Source organism: Eucyclogobius newberryi, unplaced genomic scaffold (assembly GCF_026437365.1).
Source record: "Eucyclogobius newberryi isolate DKJ021-1_F unplaced genomic scaffold, fEucNew1.0.hap1 SCAF_2, whole genome shotgun sequence".
Taxonomy (NCBI): Eukaryota; Metazoa; Chordata; class Actinopteri; order Gobiiformes; family Gobiidae; genus Eucyclogobius; species Eucyclogobius newberryi.
In genome coordinates this window covers 19,185,373-19,205,023 of record NW_027315834.1, presented here as the reverse complement: position 1 = coordinate 19,205,023, position 19,651 = coordinate 19,185,373, and the positions used below count along the sequence as shown (strand labels likewise).

The window sequence follows — 19,651 nt, the reverse complement described above, 5'->3', positions numbered from 1 at the left end:
TAAACTACTGGGTCACTACTGGTAAATACATTTATCACACTACAGTGTTTTTTACTCTCTTAAAATCTTAAAAGACTAACTGTGAGGGTCAACGACACAATCCCAAGCTCTATAAAACCCTAATTTGTTTGTATAATAATAGTTGGAACTGTAATATTATTAACTATTTGTGTTGACAAAGAGTGTCAAAGCCCAGACTCACTCTGCAATTTAAGCATATTTTACCAGAGACAATAAAACAAATATATCGTTCAATGGTAAATTAAATTAAGGTTTTTTTGACTATTTCAGATGAATCAATGATTCAGTGATGTTTTTATTAATCTTTTTGTTTTGTTTAACTGATCCTGCAGTCTTGATTTAAACTGGTATTTATTTAACCAGTCGATAAACTATTTTGTCACAGATTCCTTCAAGTGTTTTTTCCAGCTGTAAGCACTTTCAGAAAAAGGTAAGCTATACGAGAATGCACATTTAAACATACAATTATTGTAATATGGTATTTATTATTTATGATTATTTATGATTATTATTTATTTATTATTGTATAATATGGTATTTATGTATTTATTTATTTGTCTATGGGAGTTTTTATTTATAGGAGATCTTCTACTGAAAGTGTTTTTCAGACTTCCTATAAGTGATCTGTTCTTCTGTATCTACCTCTGTATCTACCTGCGTTGCACCAATGAAATTTCCCCATGTGGGACAAGAAAGGAATATCTTATCTTATCTTATCTTATTGATTTCTGAAGTGTTCTGTTGTTTTGCATTAGGTCCTGATAGTTCACAGCAATGAAATAAAGTCTCTTGTTCCGAAAGGTTGTGACCTCATGAATTTAGTCACTCTTAAGGTAAAGAGCTTTGACATTGTTTAAAAGGGAAAAAATAAAGAAATACTGACTGTATGTGTAATCTTTCTTTTAAGGTATTGGACCTGCATGAAAATAGCCTTTCATCTCTCCCTGATGACATTGGAAGACTAACATCTTTGCAGGTAAACAGATTTTTTGTGTGTCCTCCAGGCTTTAAATGTGTCTTTCAGAGGGAGCCTTTTGTTGTTTTTTATTTGTTTTTGTTTTTAGATCTTAAATGTTGAAAAGAACCACTTAAAAATGTTGCCAGACTCTGTGGGTGAGCTGCGGTTCCTGCAGACACTAAATTTGAAGGGTAAAGTTGAGTCCGAGCAAACCAAACCCTTATGGCAGAAGCTAACATGATGTGTATTTTGAACAGGTAATGATCTCAGTGAACTGCCCTCCTCAGTGGGCTCTCTGAGCAGCCTTCGCACCCTGGATGTGAGCGATAATCCTATCACTCAACTGCCCCAAACTGTAGGCCTCATACGAACTTTGGAGGTTGGTATTTTACAAATCCTGCCTTTTTCATATTTTCTAGGGCCTTAATTATTCTTTTGTGGCAGAGCTTTACACTTGATGCTGCTAAGATGATTTACCCACCGGACACTGTGTGCAGAGATGGAACAGAGTCCATTCAGCGCTTCCTCTGCTCTGGTAAGGCAACATTTCTTAGAATTAAAGCATATTAATTATACTTGTTTTTCTAACTATAATGTTTGATTACACAGAGCTGGGGGAGGAATACTGCCCTCCTTCTCAGTACCTCCTGCCAGTGCTGGAGAAAGACTTCGTCACAGACAACATAGACTGTCTGGATGGCCAGGAGGAGGCCTGGCAGGTATGTTGCCTTGCAACACAATTTTGTGCAGATTTGACTAAACCATGTCTGAAATGTTATGTGCTCTTTTTTTAAATGCAGACCAAGTTTAGTGACTATGAGAAGAGAAAGGTACTTAAGAAATCCATGAACCTGAAGTGTGATCTGAAGCCTTTGTTTGTGGTGGCGCCACATTAACTTATTACTGTCTTGGACTAGGACCAGAAGCACCTGGAGAAGCTGACTTTTGAGCGGGAGATGCAGGAAAAACAATGGGAGCACACTCAGCTTTTATTACTGAACAATTCTCTTAAAGAAAACATTCTGAACTCAGTACGGCAGGTACCCAAATAAAGTTCAAAATTCAGCCTTTTCATGATTAAATGGTAAACCTGAGTCTGTCCTGTCATATGAAGGAGCAGGAGAAAATAGAGGAAGGCCTCACCCAGCAGCAGAAGGTCCAGGAGGCAGAACGGCTGCTGTTGTTGGAGAAGGTTCGAGAAGCGGAGGAGGACATTACCAGCCGCATTTACAACATGCTCAGTGACAACAATCGGTGAGACATAATCAGTTGTATTTGGACCCTGGCTGTTCTGTTATTATTTACATTTTCATTACATCTTTGCAGACAAAAGAAGAGTGCAGAGTTTCTCCAAGCCTTAGAAGAGGATCGGTGAGTGGAAACCTAAAGCCTTTGGCCCACACGATGATAATGTACAAGTGCACTCTCTCATTTACTCTCATCATTAATCTGTGTCTTCTAGTGGGAAATTGAAGCCTACTGTACTGACTTGCACTTGTTAGTGCTGTCAACAATGGCATTGTTTCCTCTGCCATACTGTTGTTCCTTTATTTAAGAGAAATGACTTAGATCAGGGGTCTAATGAAAGTCCAGCCTCTTTCATTATGACACTTTGGTGATAATAACTGTCTCCAGGGCTTTATAAATTATGTTTCCAAATTCAAAACTGCACAAAACCAATAAGCGTGGTTATCCTCTCGATGAGACATAAGTTTAAAAAATGTTTACCATTATTTTTCTGTAATTGTACATAATATATATATAAAATATTACCATTATTTACCATAATCATTGGTAAGACAACTATTTTATTAGTGCAATCCGTCATTCGTCCAGGAGTGTTCCATTGTAGAAAAAGATTCATAGTCTTCTGGACACTATTTTTAGAAAAGCAAAACATTTCAACTTTTATCCAAAAGTCACCCCTGGCTGCTTATTATAAAAACAAGTCTGAGGCCTCATATCAGAAGGCTCCGCCCCAGTGGGCAGGGCTTACACAGCTCAGAGAGTAGGATAAGTATTGGAGTTCTCAGACTAGATCCGCAGATTGAGACCCTTGGATGGAAGTTGAAATGTCTTGTTTTTCAAAAACAGTTTGAATACAACTGATTCATTTTCTACAACAATTTGTTTGGAAAAAGTTTTGTGTTAAACTGTTTCTGTCCCTGTGGTGGCTTTGATTTATCAGGAGCTTCAGTCTGCTGATTGTGTATCTATATCTATATTTATCTATATCTAGAGATCTAGATATAGATATATAGCGCGCGCGTACACACACACACACACACACACACACACACACACACACACACATACACATACACACATACACACATACACACATACAGCATTATTCTTGTCCAGCCGGGTGAACTCAAGCTCTTTTAACTGTCCATTACTTCTGCTTCTCAGCCTTTGATGGTGGTGGACTCCAGTGTCTAGACTGTGGTGTGTGTACCAACAGAGTTGTCTATGTTTGTCATGTCATACAATGTTTATGTGTTGCAGGATTCGTATGGAACATCTAACTGCTATCACACATGAAGAGGCCAATTCACTGAGGAAGAGGGAGGTAGCAGGTTAGCTTTGAACTGTTTTTAAAACCACACTTTTAGTTATGGTGCCAAGTGGTAAAATGAAACAACATTTACACACAGTAAGAGTTGTGTAGTATAAAACAATAGTATTAGTTTATTTATCTTTATGAAGTCAGTCTAATAAGTTGACATTTGTTTGTTTTAGCGGCTATGCAGAAGATGCTTTCAGATGGCTGTGCAATGAGTCTCCTGCAGAAAGAAGGTGACTTTCGAAGGCAGAATCTTGTCTCTGAGGCTTATAGAAGGTAAAGTATGAACTACTGAAAGAAACTAAAGAAATAATTCCAAAACAACACTAATGACAACAGATGTAAACTCGAGTTAACAACATGCTTTTCTTAGTATGGAAACAATGGACCGAAAGTTTGACAAGATGTTGTCCCTGCAAATTTTGGACAAATCTAAAGCCATTGCACAGATATTACAGGAGGTAGATCCTTATCAAACATTTGTTTACTGGATCAGTTTATTTGATCAAATATATAAATAATCCAATGTTGTAAATTGTTTCTGCAGGAAGAGATGCAAAAGGTCGCATTTCAGGCTTTACAGTTGCAGAAGGACAGTGTACATGGCTACATACGTAACCAGGTTAGTGAGTTTAAAATAATCCTTCATTCATCCAGGAGTGCTTCATAACTGGATCAACTAGTTCAAATGTCAGGCAGCCATTTTGTTTTTGTTTTTTGTCCTTACTTTTGGTTTGCTCTTAAACACAACATCTTGGCCTGGCCCACCCTCCATTCACTCCCCTGCTATTTGCCTGCTTCATAATGGCTGTATCTCCGCTGTCCCCAGATCAAACTCATCGAGGCAGAGTTAATGCAGCTGACTAAACTGGAGGTTAAAAGACGTAATCTGGATGCTGAAAATTTACAGGTTGGTGTCATCACCCTTTTTTTTGCTTCCCCAGTTTTTCCTTTCTTTTCATTTCCATGCCATTGCTTCAGATCAAAAAATGTGAAAGAATAAACTAAAGCCCTTTTACGAAACCAGTTCCTCCTCCCTCTTCCTACCCACTTCCACTAAACTCTATTTGAAGGCTCTTTTGGTGCAGAGCAGAGGTTTGCTTTCAGCATTCCCCTTAATAGTGAAAGAGTAGCTAATCATTGTAATATACACATAGTGTTGTGTTTTGTGCAGGAGGTCTTGGTGCAGCAGCGTGAAGCTCTTGGTGACTTACTACAGCAACTTCTTAAACAAAGAGCTCAAAGGGAGCAGGAGCTACGCCAGATTCTGGTAAGAATAAATGTACACTTAACTGGTTTTGTTTTTTCATTGTTCAACTATATTTTTGGATTTTGGATTACATTTTAATTTACTTGTTGTGAACTGCATATTAGGTGGAGCTTGAGGAGAAGTCTGAGTCCAGTCAGCAGAACTATTGGATGATTCAGTATCAGCGACTTCTAAATGCCAAGCCTATATCTCTTCGGATGCAGGTACAGAGCACAAGGCAATCAACCTACAACAGCAATATTTTCATACAATATTTTAACTTATTACAGGAAGCCGGTGTGGAGATAGAGCTAGTGAATCTCTTATGCAGACTGTCAGTTCAACATTATCTGCCGACTCTGGCTCACCATCGGATAACTGCAAAGACCCTTCGACAAATGACTCCTGCTGATCTCAAGAAGGTTTTTTTTCACCTTGTCTATGTACAATTACCAAAAACAATACCACAATAAAAAAAACTTTCTTTTGTCTGTTTTCAGCTTGGTATTAATGAAGTGGGAATCCAGAAAGCTCTTTTGAAATGGGCTCAAGAAGTTCAGCCTCGAGGTACGCCACACAACAATTGTTTATGAACAATAACACAAAAAAATTATACTAGCATAAAATTGTAGACATAGACAAAAACAGTGATTTTTTTGTTTTTTTTTTAACTTAAACTATTGAAGCCTCGACCCAAAGAAGTATTTTTTCTCATGCTGAAGATTTCTCTCTCTCAGGCGCCTGTAAAGTTGTTGAGGCAGAAGAAGAGGAAGCAGGGCCGTCCTCTGCTCCGGCTGCTCCTTCCCCTGTGCTCTCAAGCAGATCCCCCATCAACTATCACAGTCCCCCTCTCACCCCTGGCACCCCTGTCACCCCCTCGGCCCCGAGCCCTGTGGATGGGCCTGGCAGCTCAGAGTGTGTTGTCTGCATGGAGACTGGGGTAAGCCTTTTATTACAGTGCCACTGTTTGCTATGCTGGATGTGTGCACAGCCTAAATACATGATTTGAATTTGTTATGTGTTCCTCCAGTCTCAGGTGATCTTCCTGCCTTGTGGACATGTCTGTTCCTGTCAGGTGTGTAGCGACGCTCTGCAGAACTGCCCCATGTGTCGAGCCACCATTTCTCAGAGGATTCGTCTTTTTCACAGCTAGAACAGTCAACACTCCTCGACTCTTATTTAGCTGGTCACTCTGCTGCTCTGTGCTAATTTAGCATGATATATACTTCGATGTCACTGGCATCTATTCTTTTTTACTTGTTTAGAGCCTCTTTTAAATAAGTCTGTTTTAGAAAATTCCTCAATGAGTGCCTTTTCTGAAAGTCTGTGTTTTTTGTGTGTTCACCAAAGCAACTGCAGTAGTGTAACTGTTAAAATACATTGTTCAGTTTGAGCTTGTTTAAAATATTATGTGTATTTCATTATTATTATTATTATTATTACTACAATATCATATAATATATAACCAATCTTTGCACCAGGCATTTCAACATTTAAAACAAAATGTGTAAAAGTTACTGCCAACCAAGTGTATCAACAACATATAAACGTATAAACTCACCAACATATTAAAGTTATAGCTGTCATGTTATATATATAATATATATATATATATATATATAATATATATATATATATAATATATATATTATAATATATATATTATAATATATATATATATATATATATATATATATATTATATATATATATATATTAATATAATATAATATAAATTTGTTATCAATAACAAAAGCTTGTTATAAATAATGTTTGAGTGGGACTTTCACCCCTGCATGTTTCTACCAGTGTAACACTTCAACACTCAAATGATATGTAAAAGTGCTCTTAACTCAAATGGCTGTATATCATAGATCAATGCTGTATATGTGAGTCTCTCGTTTATTAAACCACTAACTACTAAACTTAGAAGTTGTACATTGAGAAGTCGTATTCTTTACTAGACATTTCCGCCACACCTTGAACGCAGCACCACATCAGCCAATCACAAGCTGCTGACAGTGCCGTAAAGTGTGGCGATGATGTCTTAACGTGAGACACTGGATCGCATTAAATTAACCCAAACAAGAGTTTAAACCACTAAGGTATGCGCATTGTCAGTTTATTTGTTATATTTAGAACTGCGAGTGTTGACGAAAGCCAGGGTTAGTTATATACTATTACCTTAATGTGCAGTTTACGGAGAAGTGGCCACAGACTTTCGTAACGTTACACTTGCAAAACATCCCAGCTAATCTACTTTTCATAACACTAATTTAACGCGACATTAGTTAATGTATCAAATCTATTACATCACGGAAGCATTCACCCATTCGCGCATACACACGTGGATGCAGACAATGAAGGAAAGGTGGGTTAGCTGAGGTGTCTGCCCAAAGACGTTTAAAAACACTTACAATACTTTATTTGTAGAACACAATCCGCGCTCAAAGTAATTCAACGCGCTTTATAGAACAATGAAATGTATATTAAAATCACAAAACTGATAAAAACGTAAAGGATCATTATGACGTTACAAGTACAGTATGCAGTATGCAGCAAACACAACTGTTCTGGCCTGGATTTGAACAATGTCAGAGTAGAGGACATGTTCAAGAAGACCGTTCCAGATGTTGGCTGCATAAAACTGAAACGCACTCTGCACTTCTGCTTTTGTCCCAGTGGAATCATGTCAGAAGAGGCTTTGCTGATCCTTTTTGGGAGTCAGACTGGGACAGCTCAGGACACAGCCCAGAGGATCGCCCGACAGGCCAAGAGGAGAGGACTGAACGTGCGAACCATGCCTCTGGATGGATACAACATTGTAAGTGCATTTCATTACATTTGGTTTTATATTGGTTTGTTCTCCAGCCTGAGGTATGACGAAACGGGTCTTTTCTTTATTCAACAAACAGGCCACCTTGATCTCAGAGGCCACTGTTGTGTTTGTGTGTGCCACCACTGGCCAGGGAGACCCACCAGACAACATGACGGTAGGACCAGAGCCGGTCTCAGTCAGAGGTGTTAAAATGATGGTGCTGATGTGGATGGAAATCAGATATCATTTACATATATGTGAAATCTAAAACACTACTACAGGCACAATAATAAGAATAATAATACTTGCACAATTACTTTTGTTTCAGAATTTCTGGAAATTCATTTTTCGTAAGTCGTTACCTGCTGGTTCGTTGTGTCAGCTGGACTGTGCTGTGCTGGGCCTGGGAGATTCCTCATATCCAAAGTAAGTTCAGACACAGCTCTATGATAAATAAAAGGCCTTCACTTTACATTAAATTACATTGGTTATATGTCAATTATAGGTTCAATTTTGTGGCTAAAAAGCTTCAAAAACGCCTTCAGCAGCTTGGGGCCTCAATGCTTCTCCCTGTTGGACTGGCTGATGACCAACATGAGCTTGGGTAGGAGGCTTTTACCTCAATTGTTATAGAAGGACATTAATTTTACATGTTGCACTATGTTTTATAGGTCAGATGCCGTGATCGATCCTTGGCTGATGTCATTCTGGCAAAGCTTTTATACTCTGCATCCTTCTTTGAAAGCGTTACCCTCACTAAAAGAAGATGAAGCGTTCGTATTGATTTCCCCTCATGTTTACGGACACTTTTCTGAATGACCATCATCATCCTCTGTGTGTTGATTTTCTCACTACAGGCTCCCTCCGACATTTACTTTTAACTTTTTGGAAGTTGACTCTTACGTGGCCACACGAGCGACCCCGACCCCGACCCCGCAGACCACGCCTTCTTCATCTTGTCCTTTTCCTGCAAAACTTGTGTCTAATACAAGAGTGACTGATGCGTCGCACTTTCAAGACGTGAGACTGCTTGACTTTGACATCACTGGATCCAACATTGAGTGAGTGTACCCAGCTACTTTCAGATTTGATGCTTTTTATTTAGTGACGTTGTTTTTTGTGATAATTCATAGGTTTTCTTCTGGTGATGTAGTTATGATGCACCCGTGTAATGCAGCAGAGGATGTGCAACAATTTTGCCAGCTGCTTAAGTTAGATCCTGAGTCCCGATTTTCTCTCAGACCGTCAGAAAGCACACCAGGTATAACTGTGCAAGAGTGAAAAGACGATTGATGTATTGTGAAAATCCGCCTCTGAACTGTCTGTTTTCAGTTCCAGCAAGACTTCCTCAGCCCTGCACTGTGCGCCATCTGGTGGAAACGTACCTGGACATCGCCGCCGTGCCTCGCCGATCCTTCTTCGAATTACTGTCGACCTTTGCCACCGATGAACTTGAACGAGGAAAACTGTTAGAATTTAGCTCCGCGGCAGGTCAGGGCGACTTGCACGCCTACTGCACCCGACCGCGACGCACTGCACTGGAGGTGATCATGCACAGGAAATAAACACAAGTTATATTTTGCATTATATCGAGATTGTAAAAATGCCACGCTTGTTTTGCAGGTCTTATCTGATTTTCCACGCACTACGGCAGAAGTCAAAGTAGATTATCTTCTTGATCTGTTTCCTGAGATCCAGCCTCGCTCCTTTTCTATTGCATCCTCCCTAAAGGTAACTACTGATCAATCCACGACTTCTCTTGTTTCAAAAGGTTTTATTGTAATCCGCTGTCTGTACAGGCTCACCCAAACAAACTCCAGATACTCGTCGCTGTGGTTTGTTACAAGACAAAACTTTACAAACCCAGAAGAGGATTGTGTTCGAACTGGTTAGCATCACTTGAGCCCAAAAAAGGTACAATCTTTTGGTGAACCTTTTCATTACAATCTATTATATTGAAGATATTACAAATACAGCCTTTTTTTCCCCCCCATTGAATATTAAAATGTTTCAATTATTCACATTTTACATTTCCAGAGGTGTATGTGCCATTGTGGGTGAAAAAAGGCACACTTAAGTTTCCCAAAGACAAGGATACTCCAGTTATATTGGTCGGACCAGGGACGGGGGTCGCACCCTTCAGGTCAGTCATTCAGGAAAGGACAGCTGAAGGAAAAACGGGTGAGTGTGTTTATGTGTTTTGCCGATGCAACGGAAGTTCCTCTTCGTTGTCTTAATAAGTTTGCCTTTTTCCTGCAGCCAATGTTCTTTTCTTTGGGTGCCGATCTGAATCCAAAGACTTTTACCTCAAAGCTGAATGGGAGAAGATGATAAAGGCTGGACATTTGACCCTCTTCACGGCGTTCTCTCGAGACCAGGTGACAAATGCACTTTTGGCTTGTCAATCATGATAAAGCGCTCAACCTTTTTGTTTTTTTATTTCATACAGGAAGAAAAAGTCTATGTTCAACATCGAATACGTGAAAATGCAGAACTCTTGATGGACTTGATAGTCAATCAAAATGCATGTTTTTATATCGCTGGGTAAGTTGTTCTTAACATTATTATTTCAAACATTTTAATTTGATCTCCCAACTTAATGGTCTGAGTAAGAAACAGAATATATTATATATAGTAAATTGGTAGTACATGGATGTGAATGGCATAGTATATACCGTAATGTCAAATTAGGACTGTTCTTTGCCCCTTTGTAGAAATGCCAAAGAGATGCCCAGCAGTGTCCGCGATGCCCTGAAATACATTTTTGAGCAGCGAGGTTCAGTCTCAGCCGAGGCTTCAGAGCAGATGGTGGTGGCTTTAGAGACGTCAGGTCGGCTCCAGAGTGAGACTTGGTCCTGATCACATGACCTTGGAATGTTTAATGCATTATTTAATTCATCAATTTTGATTCATATTTTAGTAACTGTATTTGAGAACTATTTATAATACAGAAGGTTTTGTTTCCAACTGTTAATTGCTATGGCAACGCGCAAACCCGTGTATAACCAGATCAAATATTCTTTATTGTTTTATTCTATTAAGTTACATAGGCTTTGGTTTTTCTACACATTCTCTGAAAATACAAAATGTTGCACAGTACTAAAGCTGGATTTGAATATATATCTTCTGCTTGTAAACAAGCACCATTCTATGTTCCTATTTAATATATACAGTCCAAATGTTTGAACGTTACACAATATAAACTACCATACTCTTTGTTTAATGCTTTTCTTAACTCTATAACACCACCTATTCTCCAATCATCGCCTAGTGTAATTCAATTGCAATTTTACAAATAAAAAACATTTCCAAATGTTTGTTAATTGTGAACATTAAGCTTTCCAACAATATATAGAATGTCTCTGTAGTTTAAGAAACCTCTTTCTCCATTGGAGTGAATGGGAACAAAAGCCCAGGCCGTCCCTGATCAGTGACAGTGGGCATTGACAGGGCACAAAAACATTTGCCTGTTCAATACAAACTAAGCAGAGTTCAGGAGTCTGGAGAAAGTGGGCAAGTAACTAGTAATAACACAGAAGACAGTGATGCTGTTCATAGGAGAATATATATATATATATATATATAGAGATATATATATATAGAGATATATAGATATAGATATAGATATATATAGATATAGATATATATAGATATAGATATATATATCTATAGATATAGATCTATATATATAGATCTATCTATATAGATCTATATATATATATAGATAGATCTATATATATAGATAGATCTATATATATAGATAGATCTATATAGATAGATAGATCTATATATATATATAGATAGATAGATCTATATATATAGATAGATCTATATAGATAGATAGATCTATATATATATATAGATAGATAGATCTATATAGATAGATAGATCTATCTAGATAGATAGATCTATCTAGATAGATAGATCTATCTATCTAGATAGATCTATCTATCTATCTAGATAGATAGATCTATCTAGATAGATAGATCTATCTAGATAGATAGATCTATCTAGATAGATAGATCTATCTATCTATCAGATAGATAGATCTATCTATCTATCTATCTATCAGATAGATCTATCTATCTATCTATCAGATAGATAGATCTATCTATCTATCAGATAGATAGATCTATCTATCAGATAGATAGATCTATCTATCTATCAGATAGATCTATCTATCTATATAGATCTATCTATCTATATAGATCTATCTATCTATCTATCTATCTATCTATCTATCTATCTATCTATCTATCTATCTATCTATCTATCTATATATATATATATATATATATATATATATATATATATATATATATATATATATATATATATATATATATATATATATATATATATATATATATATATATATATATATATATATATATATATATATATATATATATAAAATTGAGATGAAATACATCTTCATCTCAGTGCTAGTGTATGGACCTGGTAGATCTCTTTTGGGAGGTTCATTTGCTGTTCCTCATGGACAATTTGTAGACCAGCTCTTCTTACGAGACTGCGGACTATGTCGAGATCCCTACAGACACTGCTGTCCACTTCATCAGGGACCACCCCTTCATAAGACACATTGTCCTTGATTACTATCAGCCCATTGGGCCGCAGACCTTTCTGGCAGCGCTGCAGGAACTCCACCAGATGGTTGTCTGTCAGGTGCCCTGAAAGAGAAACAAACTGACTCAACTAATATTATAGCAACACCAAAAAAAGTATTGTTAAAATGTGTACACACCGATTACCCACTGAATCCATATCACATCATAGCGTCCACTCTCTGGTACAAAGTCTTGTAAGCCGCAACAGAACAAGTTCCCCACTCTTTCACTTTCCTCTCCCAGATACGTTTTGGCTTTGTCCAGAAACTCCTGAGTCACATCCACCAAGTCCACAGTTTTAAAAAGAGGCAACAAGAGGCGCTTAGTGATTCTTCCAATGCCGGCTCCACAGTCCAGGGCACAACCGGCGCTCATCTTACCTTCGCCTTCCTTTGACCATGAACAAAACAAGAGCTTTAGGATTCGGAACAAGAATGTATGTTTTACAATCTGGGCACAGTATAAAATACATGCTATTTCTGAAAGAAATACTGTAATACGATACAGAATTGAGGGTTCTTACTGAACTATTGGCAGACACGGCAGATAAGTCATGTTTTGTATAAGTAAATGTTAAATATAACGTAGACTGTAGTTCCTTACACCAAGAAATTTCTGCAGGAAAGCTTTAGATCCATTGATATCGATGCTAGAGATGCTTCCATAGCCACCAAGCATCCCGTCCACTGTAGGCGGCACATCCTTCCAGTAACCTTCAGCGTTGGAGTAGAAATGTGTCTCATTTTTAGCTATGTCACCCATCCTGAAACAAAATCAAAGTAAGTAAATAAATAGCTGACAAAGTGAATTATAATAATACAATTAGACGTAATCAATTAATGCACAGTTCCTTCACTTAACAACACTGGATTAAGCCAAACACGTGCTTTAATCTCTAGGCAGTAGTTTAAGTGTCGAGTCCTGGTGGCTCAGCTGTCAACACGCGTCTCCTGACTATTCCAAAGAGTGACCGTTAACACAAAGATATGTCTCAGAAACCCGGGTGAGTTAGAAAATGCGGGTACTTTATCGGCCAATGTAATAGCTAGCTTTAGACTGTTTGTTACTGATATTACAGCGTAACGATGGCAGAGAAGTCGTGAGATGCACGCGTGAACTCGACAGGCGAACCAAATGTACGCAACACTCAACTCTACACTTTGTGTTGCTTTTAATTTCTCTCCAGGCCGAGCGACACCAACCTGACCCCGTGTTAGCAGCAGTTTGTCCCTTTAGACGTGCTCCTCGCCGCTCCAGCTCTTCGGCGCTGAACTCGTTTTCTATTTGAGACATCGCTGCACATGGAGCACGTCATTTCCTTATTTGGTTCCTGCTCCGGAGAAGTGCCAATGTCGCCCTCTGCAGGCCAGATCTATAAAGCCACTAAACTATGTCGCCCTCTGCAGGCCAGATCTATAAAGCCACTAAACTATGTCGCCCTCTGCAGGCCAGATCTATAAAGCCACTAAACTATGTCGCCCTCTGCAGGCCAGATCTATAAAGCCACTGAACTATGTCGCCCTCTGCAGGCCAGATCTATAAAGCCACTGAACTATGTCGCCCTCTGCAGGCCAGATCTATAAAGCCACTGAACTATGTCGCCCTCTGCAGGCCAGATCAATAAAGCCACTGAACTATGTCGCCCTCTGCAGGCCAGATCTATAAATCCACTGAACTATGTCGCCCTCTGCAGGCCAGATCTATAAATCCACTGAACTACCTCATTTTAACCCTTCATCATTTCGGCTGATTTGTGAATCTGGGACTCGGTCGTTTTGGCCTCTGATAAGATAAGATATTCCTTTATTGTCCCACATGGGGAAATTTAATTGATGCAACGCAGGTAGATACAGAGGTAGATACAGAAGAAAAGAACAGATCACTTATAGGAAGTTTGAAAAACACTCTCAGTAGAAGATCTCCTATAAACAAAAACTCCCATAGACAAAACCTCCCATTTCCCAACAAGGGATGGAGGGGAAAAATAATAAAGATGAAAATAAATAAATACATACATAAATACCATTGCATGTGATCACGACAGTAATTGCACATGAATATGTGTCACGACGGCACATGGATTGCACATGAATTTCACAGTAATTGCACATATGACGGAATTGCACATGGTTAGGTCAGTATTGCGAGTGTTCAGGACTAACAGTGTTTGTTGTAAAGTCTGACAGCAGCAGGGAGGAAAGACCTGCGAAACCTTTCCTTCACACAGAGTGTCCTGCAGGGGGTGGCACTCATGGTCAAGCATAGATGTGAATCTAGCCAGGATGATGCCTGATTTACTCTAATTATAAGTGGAAGGTGTCAGGAGGATGGTCTGGTTGGGCTTTTATTGGGTTTTGACTACCTCTCTTTAAAAGCTGAAGCTAATTTAACTAAAAATGAGATTTTGGGACTTCAATCAATCAATAAAGAAGTCTGAAAATGAATGAAACATATTCCCCAATAAAGTCAGTGTTGTACGTTGTAGGCCCTGACACACTTGTATGGCGTCAAGTCCCTAGTTCCAACTCTAAACAGGCACGCTTCAAATGGGGAATTGGTACAACAACAACAACAACAAAGTAACACGAAAAAGGTTACAGCGTGAAAACCCCTTCAGACCTGTTCTGTAGGACTTTGTGTGATAAAAATTAAATGATTTAAATTAACCTATTATCAAAAATAATGTAGTTTATAGATACATTATCATTGGGTATTGTTGAGTGGTATAATTTGTCATGTGATCCATTGTAGAAAAAGATTGTTGTAGTCATCTGGACAGTCATCTTTTTTTTGTTTTGTTTTTTTAAATACAAAACAAATCTTCTTTGTTACCCTAACATCCCTGTAATGGGCTGAGTCACAATAGGATTTATATGGCCTATTGCAGGGCTGTTATGGTAACAAAGAGGATTCGTTTCAAGTGAGGCTTAAAACAATGCAAACAAATAGATCAACAGGACAGGCTATTATCAGGAGCTCTGCCCGATCTCACGCAGCCCAGAGTAGGATACACATCTGAGTTCTCAGACTAGAGCCGCAGATTAAGAATTACTTTTGGATGAAAGTGGAAACATCAATGTCCAGATGACTACAACTGAATATTTTCCCCCACAATTTTCAAATAGCAATGTAATGTTTAACGTTCTTAATTTTTTCATTTATAAAAATAAGTTCCTATAGCTTGGAAATATATATTTTATTATTTTTTAATTATCATTTGTATTACTTAGTAGTGAGGACATCCGTATATAGTCTAAAACTGTATATAGTCAAAACTCTGAATAATGTTCTCTGTAATCAATTTGTGTCCAAATGTTATCCATTGGTAGAAGATTAAATACAGATTAAGATACATGTCATGTGGACATAATTGTATACTACTTTTCTTATCATGTTTACATCCAAACAACGTGGTACATTTTGATATACTTTGATCGTTTTTTTTAAATTGTACACTTGTATGTGCATATTGTGAATATGAAAATTATAAGGTGTAATTCATAACAAATATGCTCAGCTTTAGAGATACACAATTGTGGGGAAAAAATATGTGTTGGTTGTAAATGTTTGTTTTTTTTTGCAGCTAAAAATTATTTATTAAAAATATATTAAGCCAATTAAAGAGCCAATTCAACACATTTCTGGTTGGAAATTATAAAATGTACTAAATTGTAATATAATAAAACTATTGTTAATATTGGGTCGTTCCAAAATAATGTATTTAATAACTTATAACAATTCTGCACTAGCTATTGTTACCACGAGATGGCAATGTGGCTGTTGCCACAGACGGTATGGTAGCTAATTGTAACGCGCAATTCTTTGTATTTTAGATTTATCATATTTTTATTTATTTCTTTTTTTTAAGCTGCTTGCTTGATCTTTTTCAGGTGCTGTCATCAAACTGCAGCAAAAGACACAGGTCTGTAACTTCGCTCTAGTGTAATCCAGTCACTATCTTCAGCCAAAAGAGGCAAAGCTGCGGCTTCTGGGTGAAGTGCTTGTAATGACCAGTAAGAGGCGCTCTAACGCTTAGATACTTAGTTGCCTCATCTGGCACAGGCACATTGGGTCTTAAAGGCGTAAGTCTACATACATAGTCTATGCTAAAGCCTAAAAGTTAGGTTAAATATTTTGTCTCTGAAAACACGGAACCTGTTGTTAGGTTTGATTCTCACAGGGACAGTACAGGGACAGCACAGGGACAGCACAGGGACAGCACAGGGACAGCACAGGGACAGCACAGCACAGGGACAGCACAGGGACAGCACAGTGACAGCACAGGGACAGCACAGGGACAGCACAGGGACAGCACAGCACAGGGACAGCACAGGGACAGCACAGGGACAGCACAGCACAGGGACAGCACAGCACAGGGACAGCACAGAGGCGCTGGACTGGACTGGAGGGAGAGCTTGTGTCCAGGGGCCAGAATGTTGTGCTAACACTTGCATCATGGTCTCGTTATGAGCAGTTATCAAAGAGCGTGGGACATCTCTGGTGAACTTGTTTGAATGTGCAAAACCAGTAGCAGAAAATATAAGCATGTTGAGTAGCCATAGCAACACTGATATTTCTTGTACTTAATGTTGGCAATGACCTGCTGTAAATGATAATCCAAATGTTTACTACAAAGCCCACAATTCAGGTTACTTGATGTTTTTATACCTGGACAAAACAATATAGCATTGTACATATAACAAAGCTCCACAGTGACCTATAACAACACAGATGAACCACAACAGAGTTGTGTTGACCAGTGCTATTTGACACTGTGTCTTGTATAAGTTAAATAATGACTCACTGGTGTGATTTTAACAAAGTTATTTGTGTAATTCAGAATAGGCCCACCCATTGACAGTCAACTAGATTAAGGGTTGAGTTGAACATATCAGGGGTTATAAGTTCCACACAGTAAACTGTAAAGGATGAGAAATTACAACTTGAATTTTAGCAAACGTGTAAACAGTTGGGTATACACTAATTGCCTACAGAATGTAATTGTAATCATGCCTTTCACACAAAAAGGTGTGGACAACATGGCACTAAAACACAGATGTACAAAAGGTCGACAGAGATGCAGCTCTATTCAAACTTTGGAGTTCTATCCAATCTTATTGGAAAACCGTCCACAATGAGCTCTGCACTGAAATTAGATATTGATCCTCGGCCCTCCCTCCCCTCTCTACTCCCGCTTTGGGACAGTGCACACTCCGTCCTGGTGATTTCTGCTTGTTATATAGTCTTTCTTTCTGTCTTCTTCTGTCACTCTTAGTCTTTTTATTTTATATGTTCTAGGTTTGGTCAGACCCACATAGATAGAGCACTTGAAATAAATATATTTGACAGAGCCTCTTTGTTACCACTGAAAGACTAGTAAGACATTACTAGCAGCACTCACAGAATTAACTGAGCTGGCGTTTGAAATTGTGTGTACAAATCTTTTTTTTTTGTACATGTACAGGTTTATGCAAGTTTTAGATGAGCAATGAATGCTTGTATTTTTAATGGCAAGAATAGTGATAGCAAGAACAGCAAAGATACAGTCATGACAACCCAACAGTGCCAACTACAGAGATAAACAGCTCATGACAGAAGTAGGCCAAATACAATAAAACAATAGAAGGACAACATATTTTTTTTCCTGCAATAAGAAACATGATTCTCAATAAATTACATATAATACATTCATTGTTTGTTTGTTCATAAATCCCTCACAGTAGAATTACATTAACATGGGCTGAAACAGATCTTTATTTGAAGTATTTGATTAATACAAAACTTTTATTGTTTGAAATTCTTGGTACAATCTACTGAAGCTTGATGAGGAGAAAATAAGCCGCGTTTCACTCCCCCATCTCTCCTCCCACTTCCCCAGGGCTCACCTTCACTCATCAACTCATCTATTTTTCCCCTTCTGTTGCCAGGCAACAGACAGGAAAAGCTTCACAGCATAACTTGAAGCAGTGCAACCCAGAAGAAGAACTTTGAGGAGGACTCGCATACACAAAGAGTGGAGAAGGTTTGCAAATATTAATTTGTTAATGAAAGGGCATATTCCTCAAGCAAAATCAGAATCATCTAAATCATTTTCAAAAATACTACAATCATCAGTTGGTATTAACTGCTGTATAGTTAAAAGCACACAGTGTAAGTTTTTTTCTCAATTAAGTTATTTATTATTATTAGTATTACTATCATTAACATATTGGGGAATAAAAGGTCACATCAGATTTTAAGAATGAGACAATGTTGGAAAAAAATATGGACACAATAAATGGATGCCTTTGGAGCATTCTGCTGGCAGGCCATGGAAGGCCGTCACGAAAAAATGAATGTCACAAACTGAACTAAAGACTGGACTGACACAGTAAAAAACATTAGAAAAAAAACGTCTAAAAAAGACGTCTGAACTTAATTTTAAAATGGTCCAATTTGATAAACTTTATGTCGTGTTTTGTGTTTTGTCTCACACACGCATATTCAAATCGAGTTAAGTGGTGGAGGGCCAGACTGTGTTATTGGTGTTACAATTTTTTATTATTATAAGCACTTTTTGTCAAATATAGGCTATTGAATCGATTATTTCATTTATTTCATGTAACCTTTATTAAGGACACAAGTGCAGACACATGTTACATAGCTAAGACAGTTACAGAATAGAAACTAAAATCTTGAGGGGGCCCGAATTAACACAGGCCGAGGGCCACATCTGGCTCCTGGGGCCACAAATGTCCAGGTCTGATCTAGAACGTGAACTCAACCTGCATTCCCTCCATTCCCTGCATTCTGGTGCTTTCTGGTGCTATTTTGCTGGTATTTGCATTTTTCAGCAGCAGGCAGTAGACTTACTACTCATAATGTATTCCTCATACTTTATTACTAAAAACAAATCCTATTTAAAAGACTTACATAAAAAGATGACTACATTTATTTCCGTTTAAGTTTAAACTTAATATTGTCAGATGAGTCTTATGAGGTGAACCCTCCCCTTTACCTCTGCTTCTACTGAGTGTCGTCTACATAATTGTGATGGGACAGATTTTTGCTGACCTAATGGTAGCATGTAGAGGTTAAACAGAAGAGGTCCCAGGAGTCACCCTTGGGGATACCCATAGGTCAAGGCCATGTGATCTGAGACACAGTCACCAATCTCAACAAAGTACTTCCTGTCTTCCAGATAGGACTTTAACCAAGGTAGGGCAGTGCCTCACCCAGTCCTCTAGTCTCTGTAAGAGGATCACTTGATCGACAGTGTCAAAAGCAGAAGTCAGCGTCAGTGTTCAGGTGGATGTCATTTGTCTCGCATTGATAAGAGCAGTCTGTGCTGTGATGAGGTCTAAAACCTGACTGGAAAACATCAAATGAGTTGTTTATTAAGAAGAAGCTGTTGTTGTAAACACCCTTTTCGA

At 38.2% G+C, this 19,651-nt stretch overlaps 3 protein-coding genes across 5 annotated transcripts in view; 2 read left to right on the top strand and 1 right to left on the bottom strand.

Annotated features, from left to right (window-relative positions):
- Positions 1-6,150, top strand: part of lrsam1 (leucine rich repeat and sterile alpha motif containing 1) — a 9,248-nt gene extending 3,098 nt beyond the window's left edge. For both annotated transcript variants that reach the window (XM_072454086.1, XM_072454087.1), the window contains exons 4-25: positions 407-451; positions 777-854; positions 929-997; positions 1,086-1,170; positions 1,237-1,358; positions 1,424-1,514; positions 1,589-1,698; positions 1,780-1,809; positions 1,897-2,019; positions 2,094-2,233; positions 2,306-2,350; positions 3,488-3,558; positions 3,722-3,821; positions 3,919-4,006; positions 4,093-4,167; positions 4,375-4,455; positions 4,720-4,815; positions 4,920-5,018; positions 5,085-5,216; positions 5,295-5,361; positions 5,532-5,734; positions 5,825-6,150. In XM_072454086.1, the coding sequence (XP_072310187.1) occupies positions 407-451; positions 777-854; positions 929-997; positions 1,086-1,170; positions 1,237-1,358; positions 1,424-1,514; positions 1,589-1,698; positions 1,780-1,809; positions 1,897-2,019; positions 2,094-2,233; positions 2,306-2,350; positions 3,488-3,558; positions 3,722-3,821; positions 3,919-4,006; positions 4,093-4,167; positions 4,375-4,455; positions 4,720-4,815; positions 4,920-5,018; positions 5,085-5,216; positions 5,295-5,361; positions 5,532-5,734; positions 5,825-5,947 (2,073 nt within the window). In that variant the 3' untranslated portion in view covers positions 5,948-6,150. The remainder of the gene's footprint in view (positions 1-406; positions 452-776; positions 855-928; positions 998-1,085; positions 1,171-1,236; positions 1,359-1,423; positions 1,515-1,588; positions 1,699-1,779; positions 1,810-1,896; positions 2,020-2,093; positions 2,234-2,305; positions 2,351-3,487; positions 3,559-3,721; positions 3,822-3,918; positions 4,007-4,092; positions 4,168-4,374; positions 4,456-4,719; positions 4,816-4,919; positions 5,019-5,084; positions 5,217-5,294; positions 5,362-5,531; positions 5,735-5,824) is intronic.
- Positions 6,151-6,862: 712 nt separating this feature from the next.
- ndor1 (NADPH dependent diflavin oxidoreductase 1) lies at positions 6,863-10,668 on the top strand. Of its 2 annotated transcripts, none has more exons than XM_072454084.1 (15): positions 6,863-6,958; positions 7,476-7,617; positions 7,709-7,786; positions 7,940-8,037; positions 8,117-8,215; positions 8,283-8,384; positions 8,469-8,672; positions 8,745-8,872; positions 8,944-9,155; positions 9,235-9,342; positions 9,411-9,525; positions 9,649-9,792; positions 9,871-9,989; positions 10,061-10,155; positions 10,326-10,668. In XM_072454084.1, exons 2-15 carry the CDS (start codon positions 7,483-7,485, stop codon positions 10,468-10,470), a joined length of 1,782 nt encoding a protein of 593 aa, XP_072310185.1. In that variant the 5' UTR covers positions 6,863-6,958; positions 7,476-7,482; the 3' UTR covers positions 10,471-10,668. The 2 variants fall into 2 exon arrangements, with proteins under 2 accessions (XP_072310185.1, XP_072310186.1); XM_072454085.1 differs by having other exon boundaries at positions 6,879-6,898.
- Positions 10,669-12,038: 1,370 nt separating this feature from the next.
- Positions 12,039-13,579, bottom strand: ntmt1 (N-terminal Xaa-Pro-Lys N-methyltransferase 1). The gene is made up of 4 exons (XM_072453569.1): positions 13,442-13,579; positions 12,843-13,002; positions 12,377-12,629; positions 12,039-12,302 (listed from the first exon to the last, which is right to left on the bottom strand). The coding sequence occupies exons 2-4, from the start codon at positions 12,999-13,001 to the stop codon at positions 12,046-12,048; spliced, it is 669 nt and encodes a 222-aa protein (XP_072309670.1). The 5' UTR covers position 13,002; positions 13,442-13,579; the 3' UTR covers positions 12,039-12,045.
- Between the last annotated feature and the right edge of the window lie 6,072 nt (positions 13,580-19,651).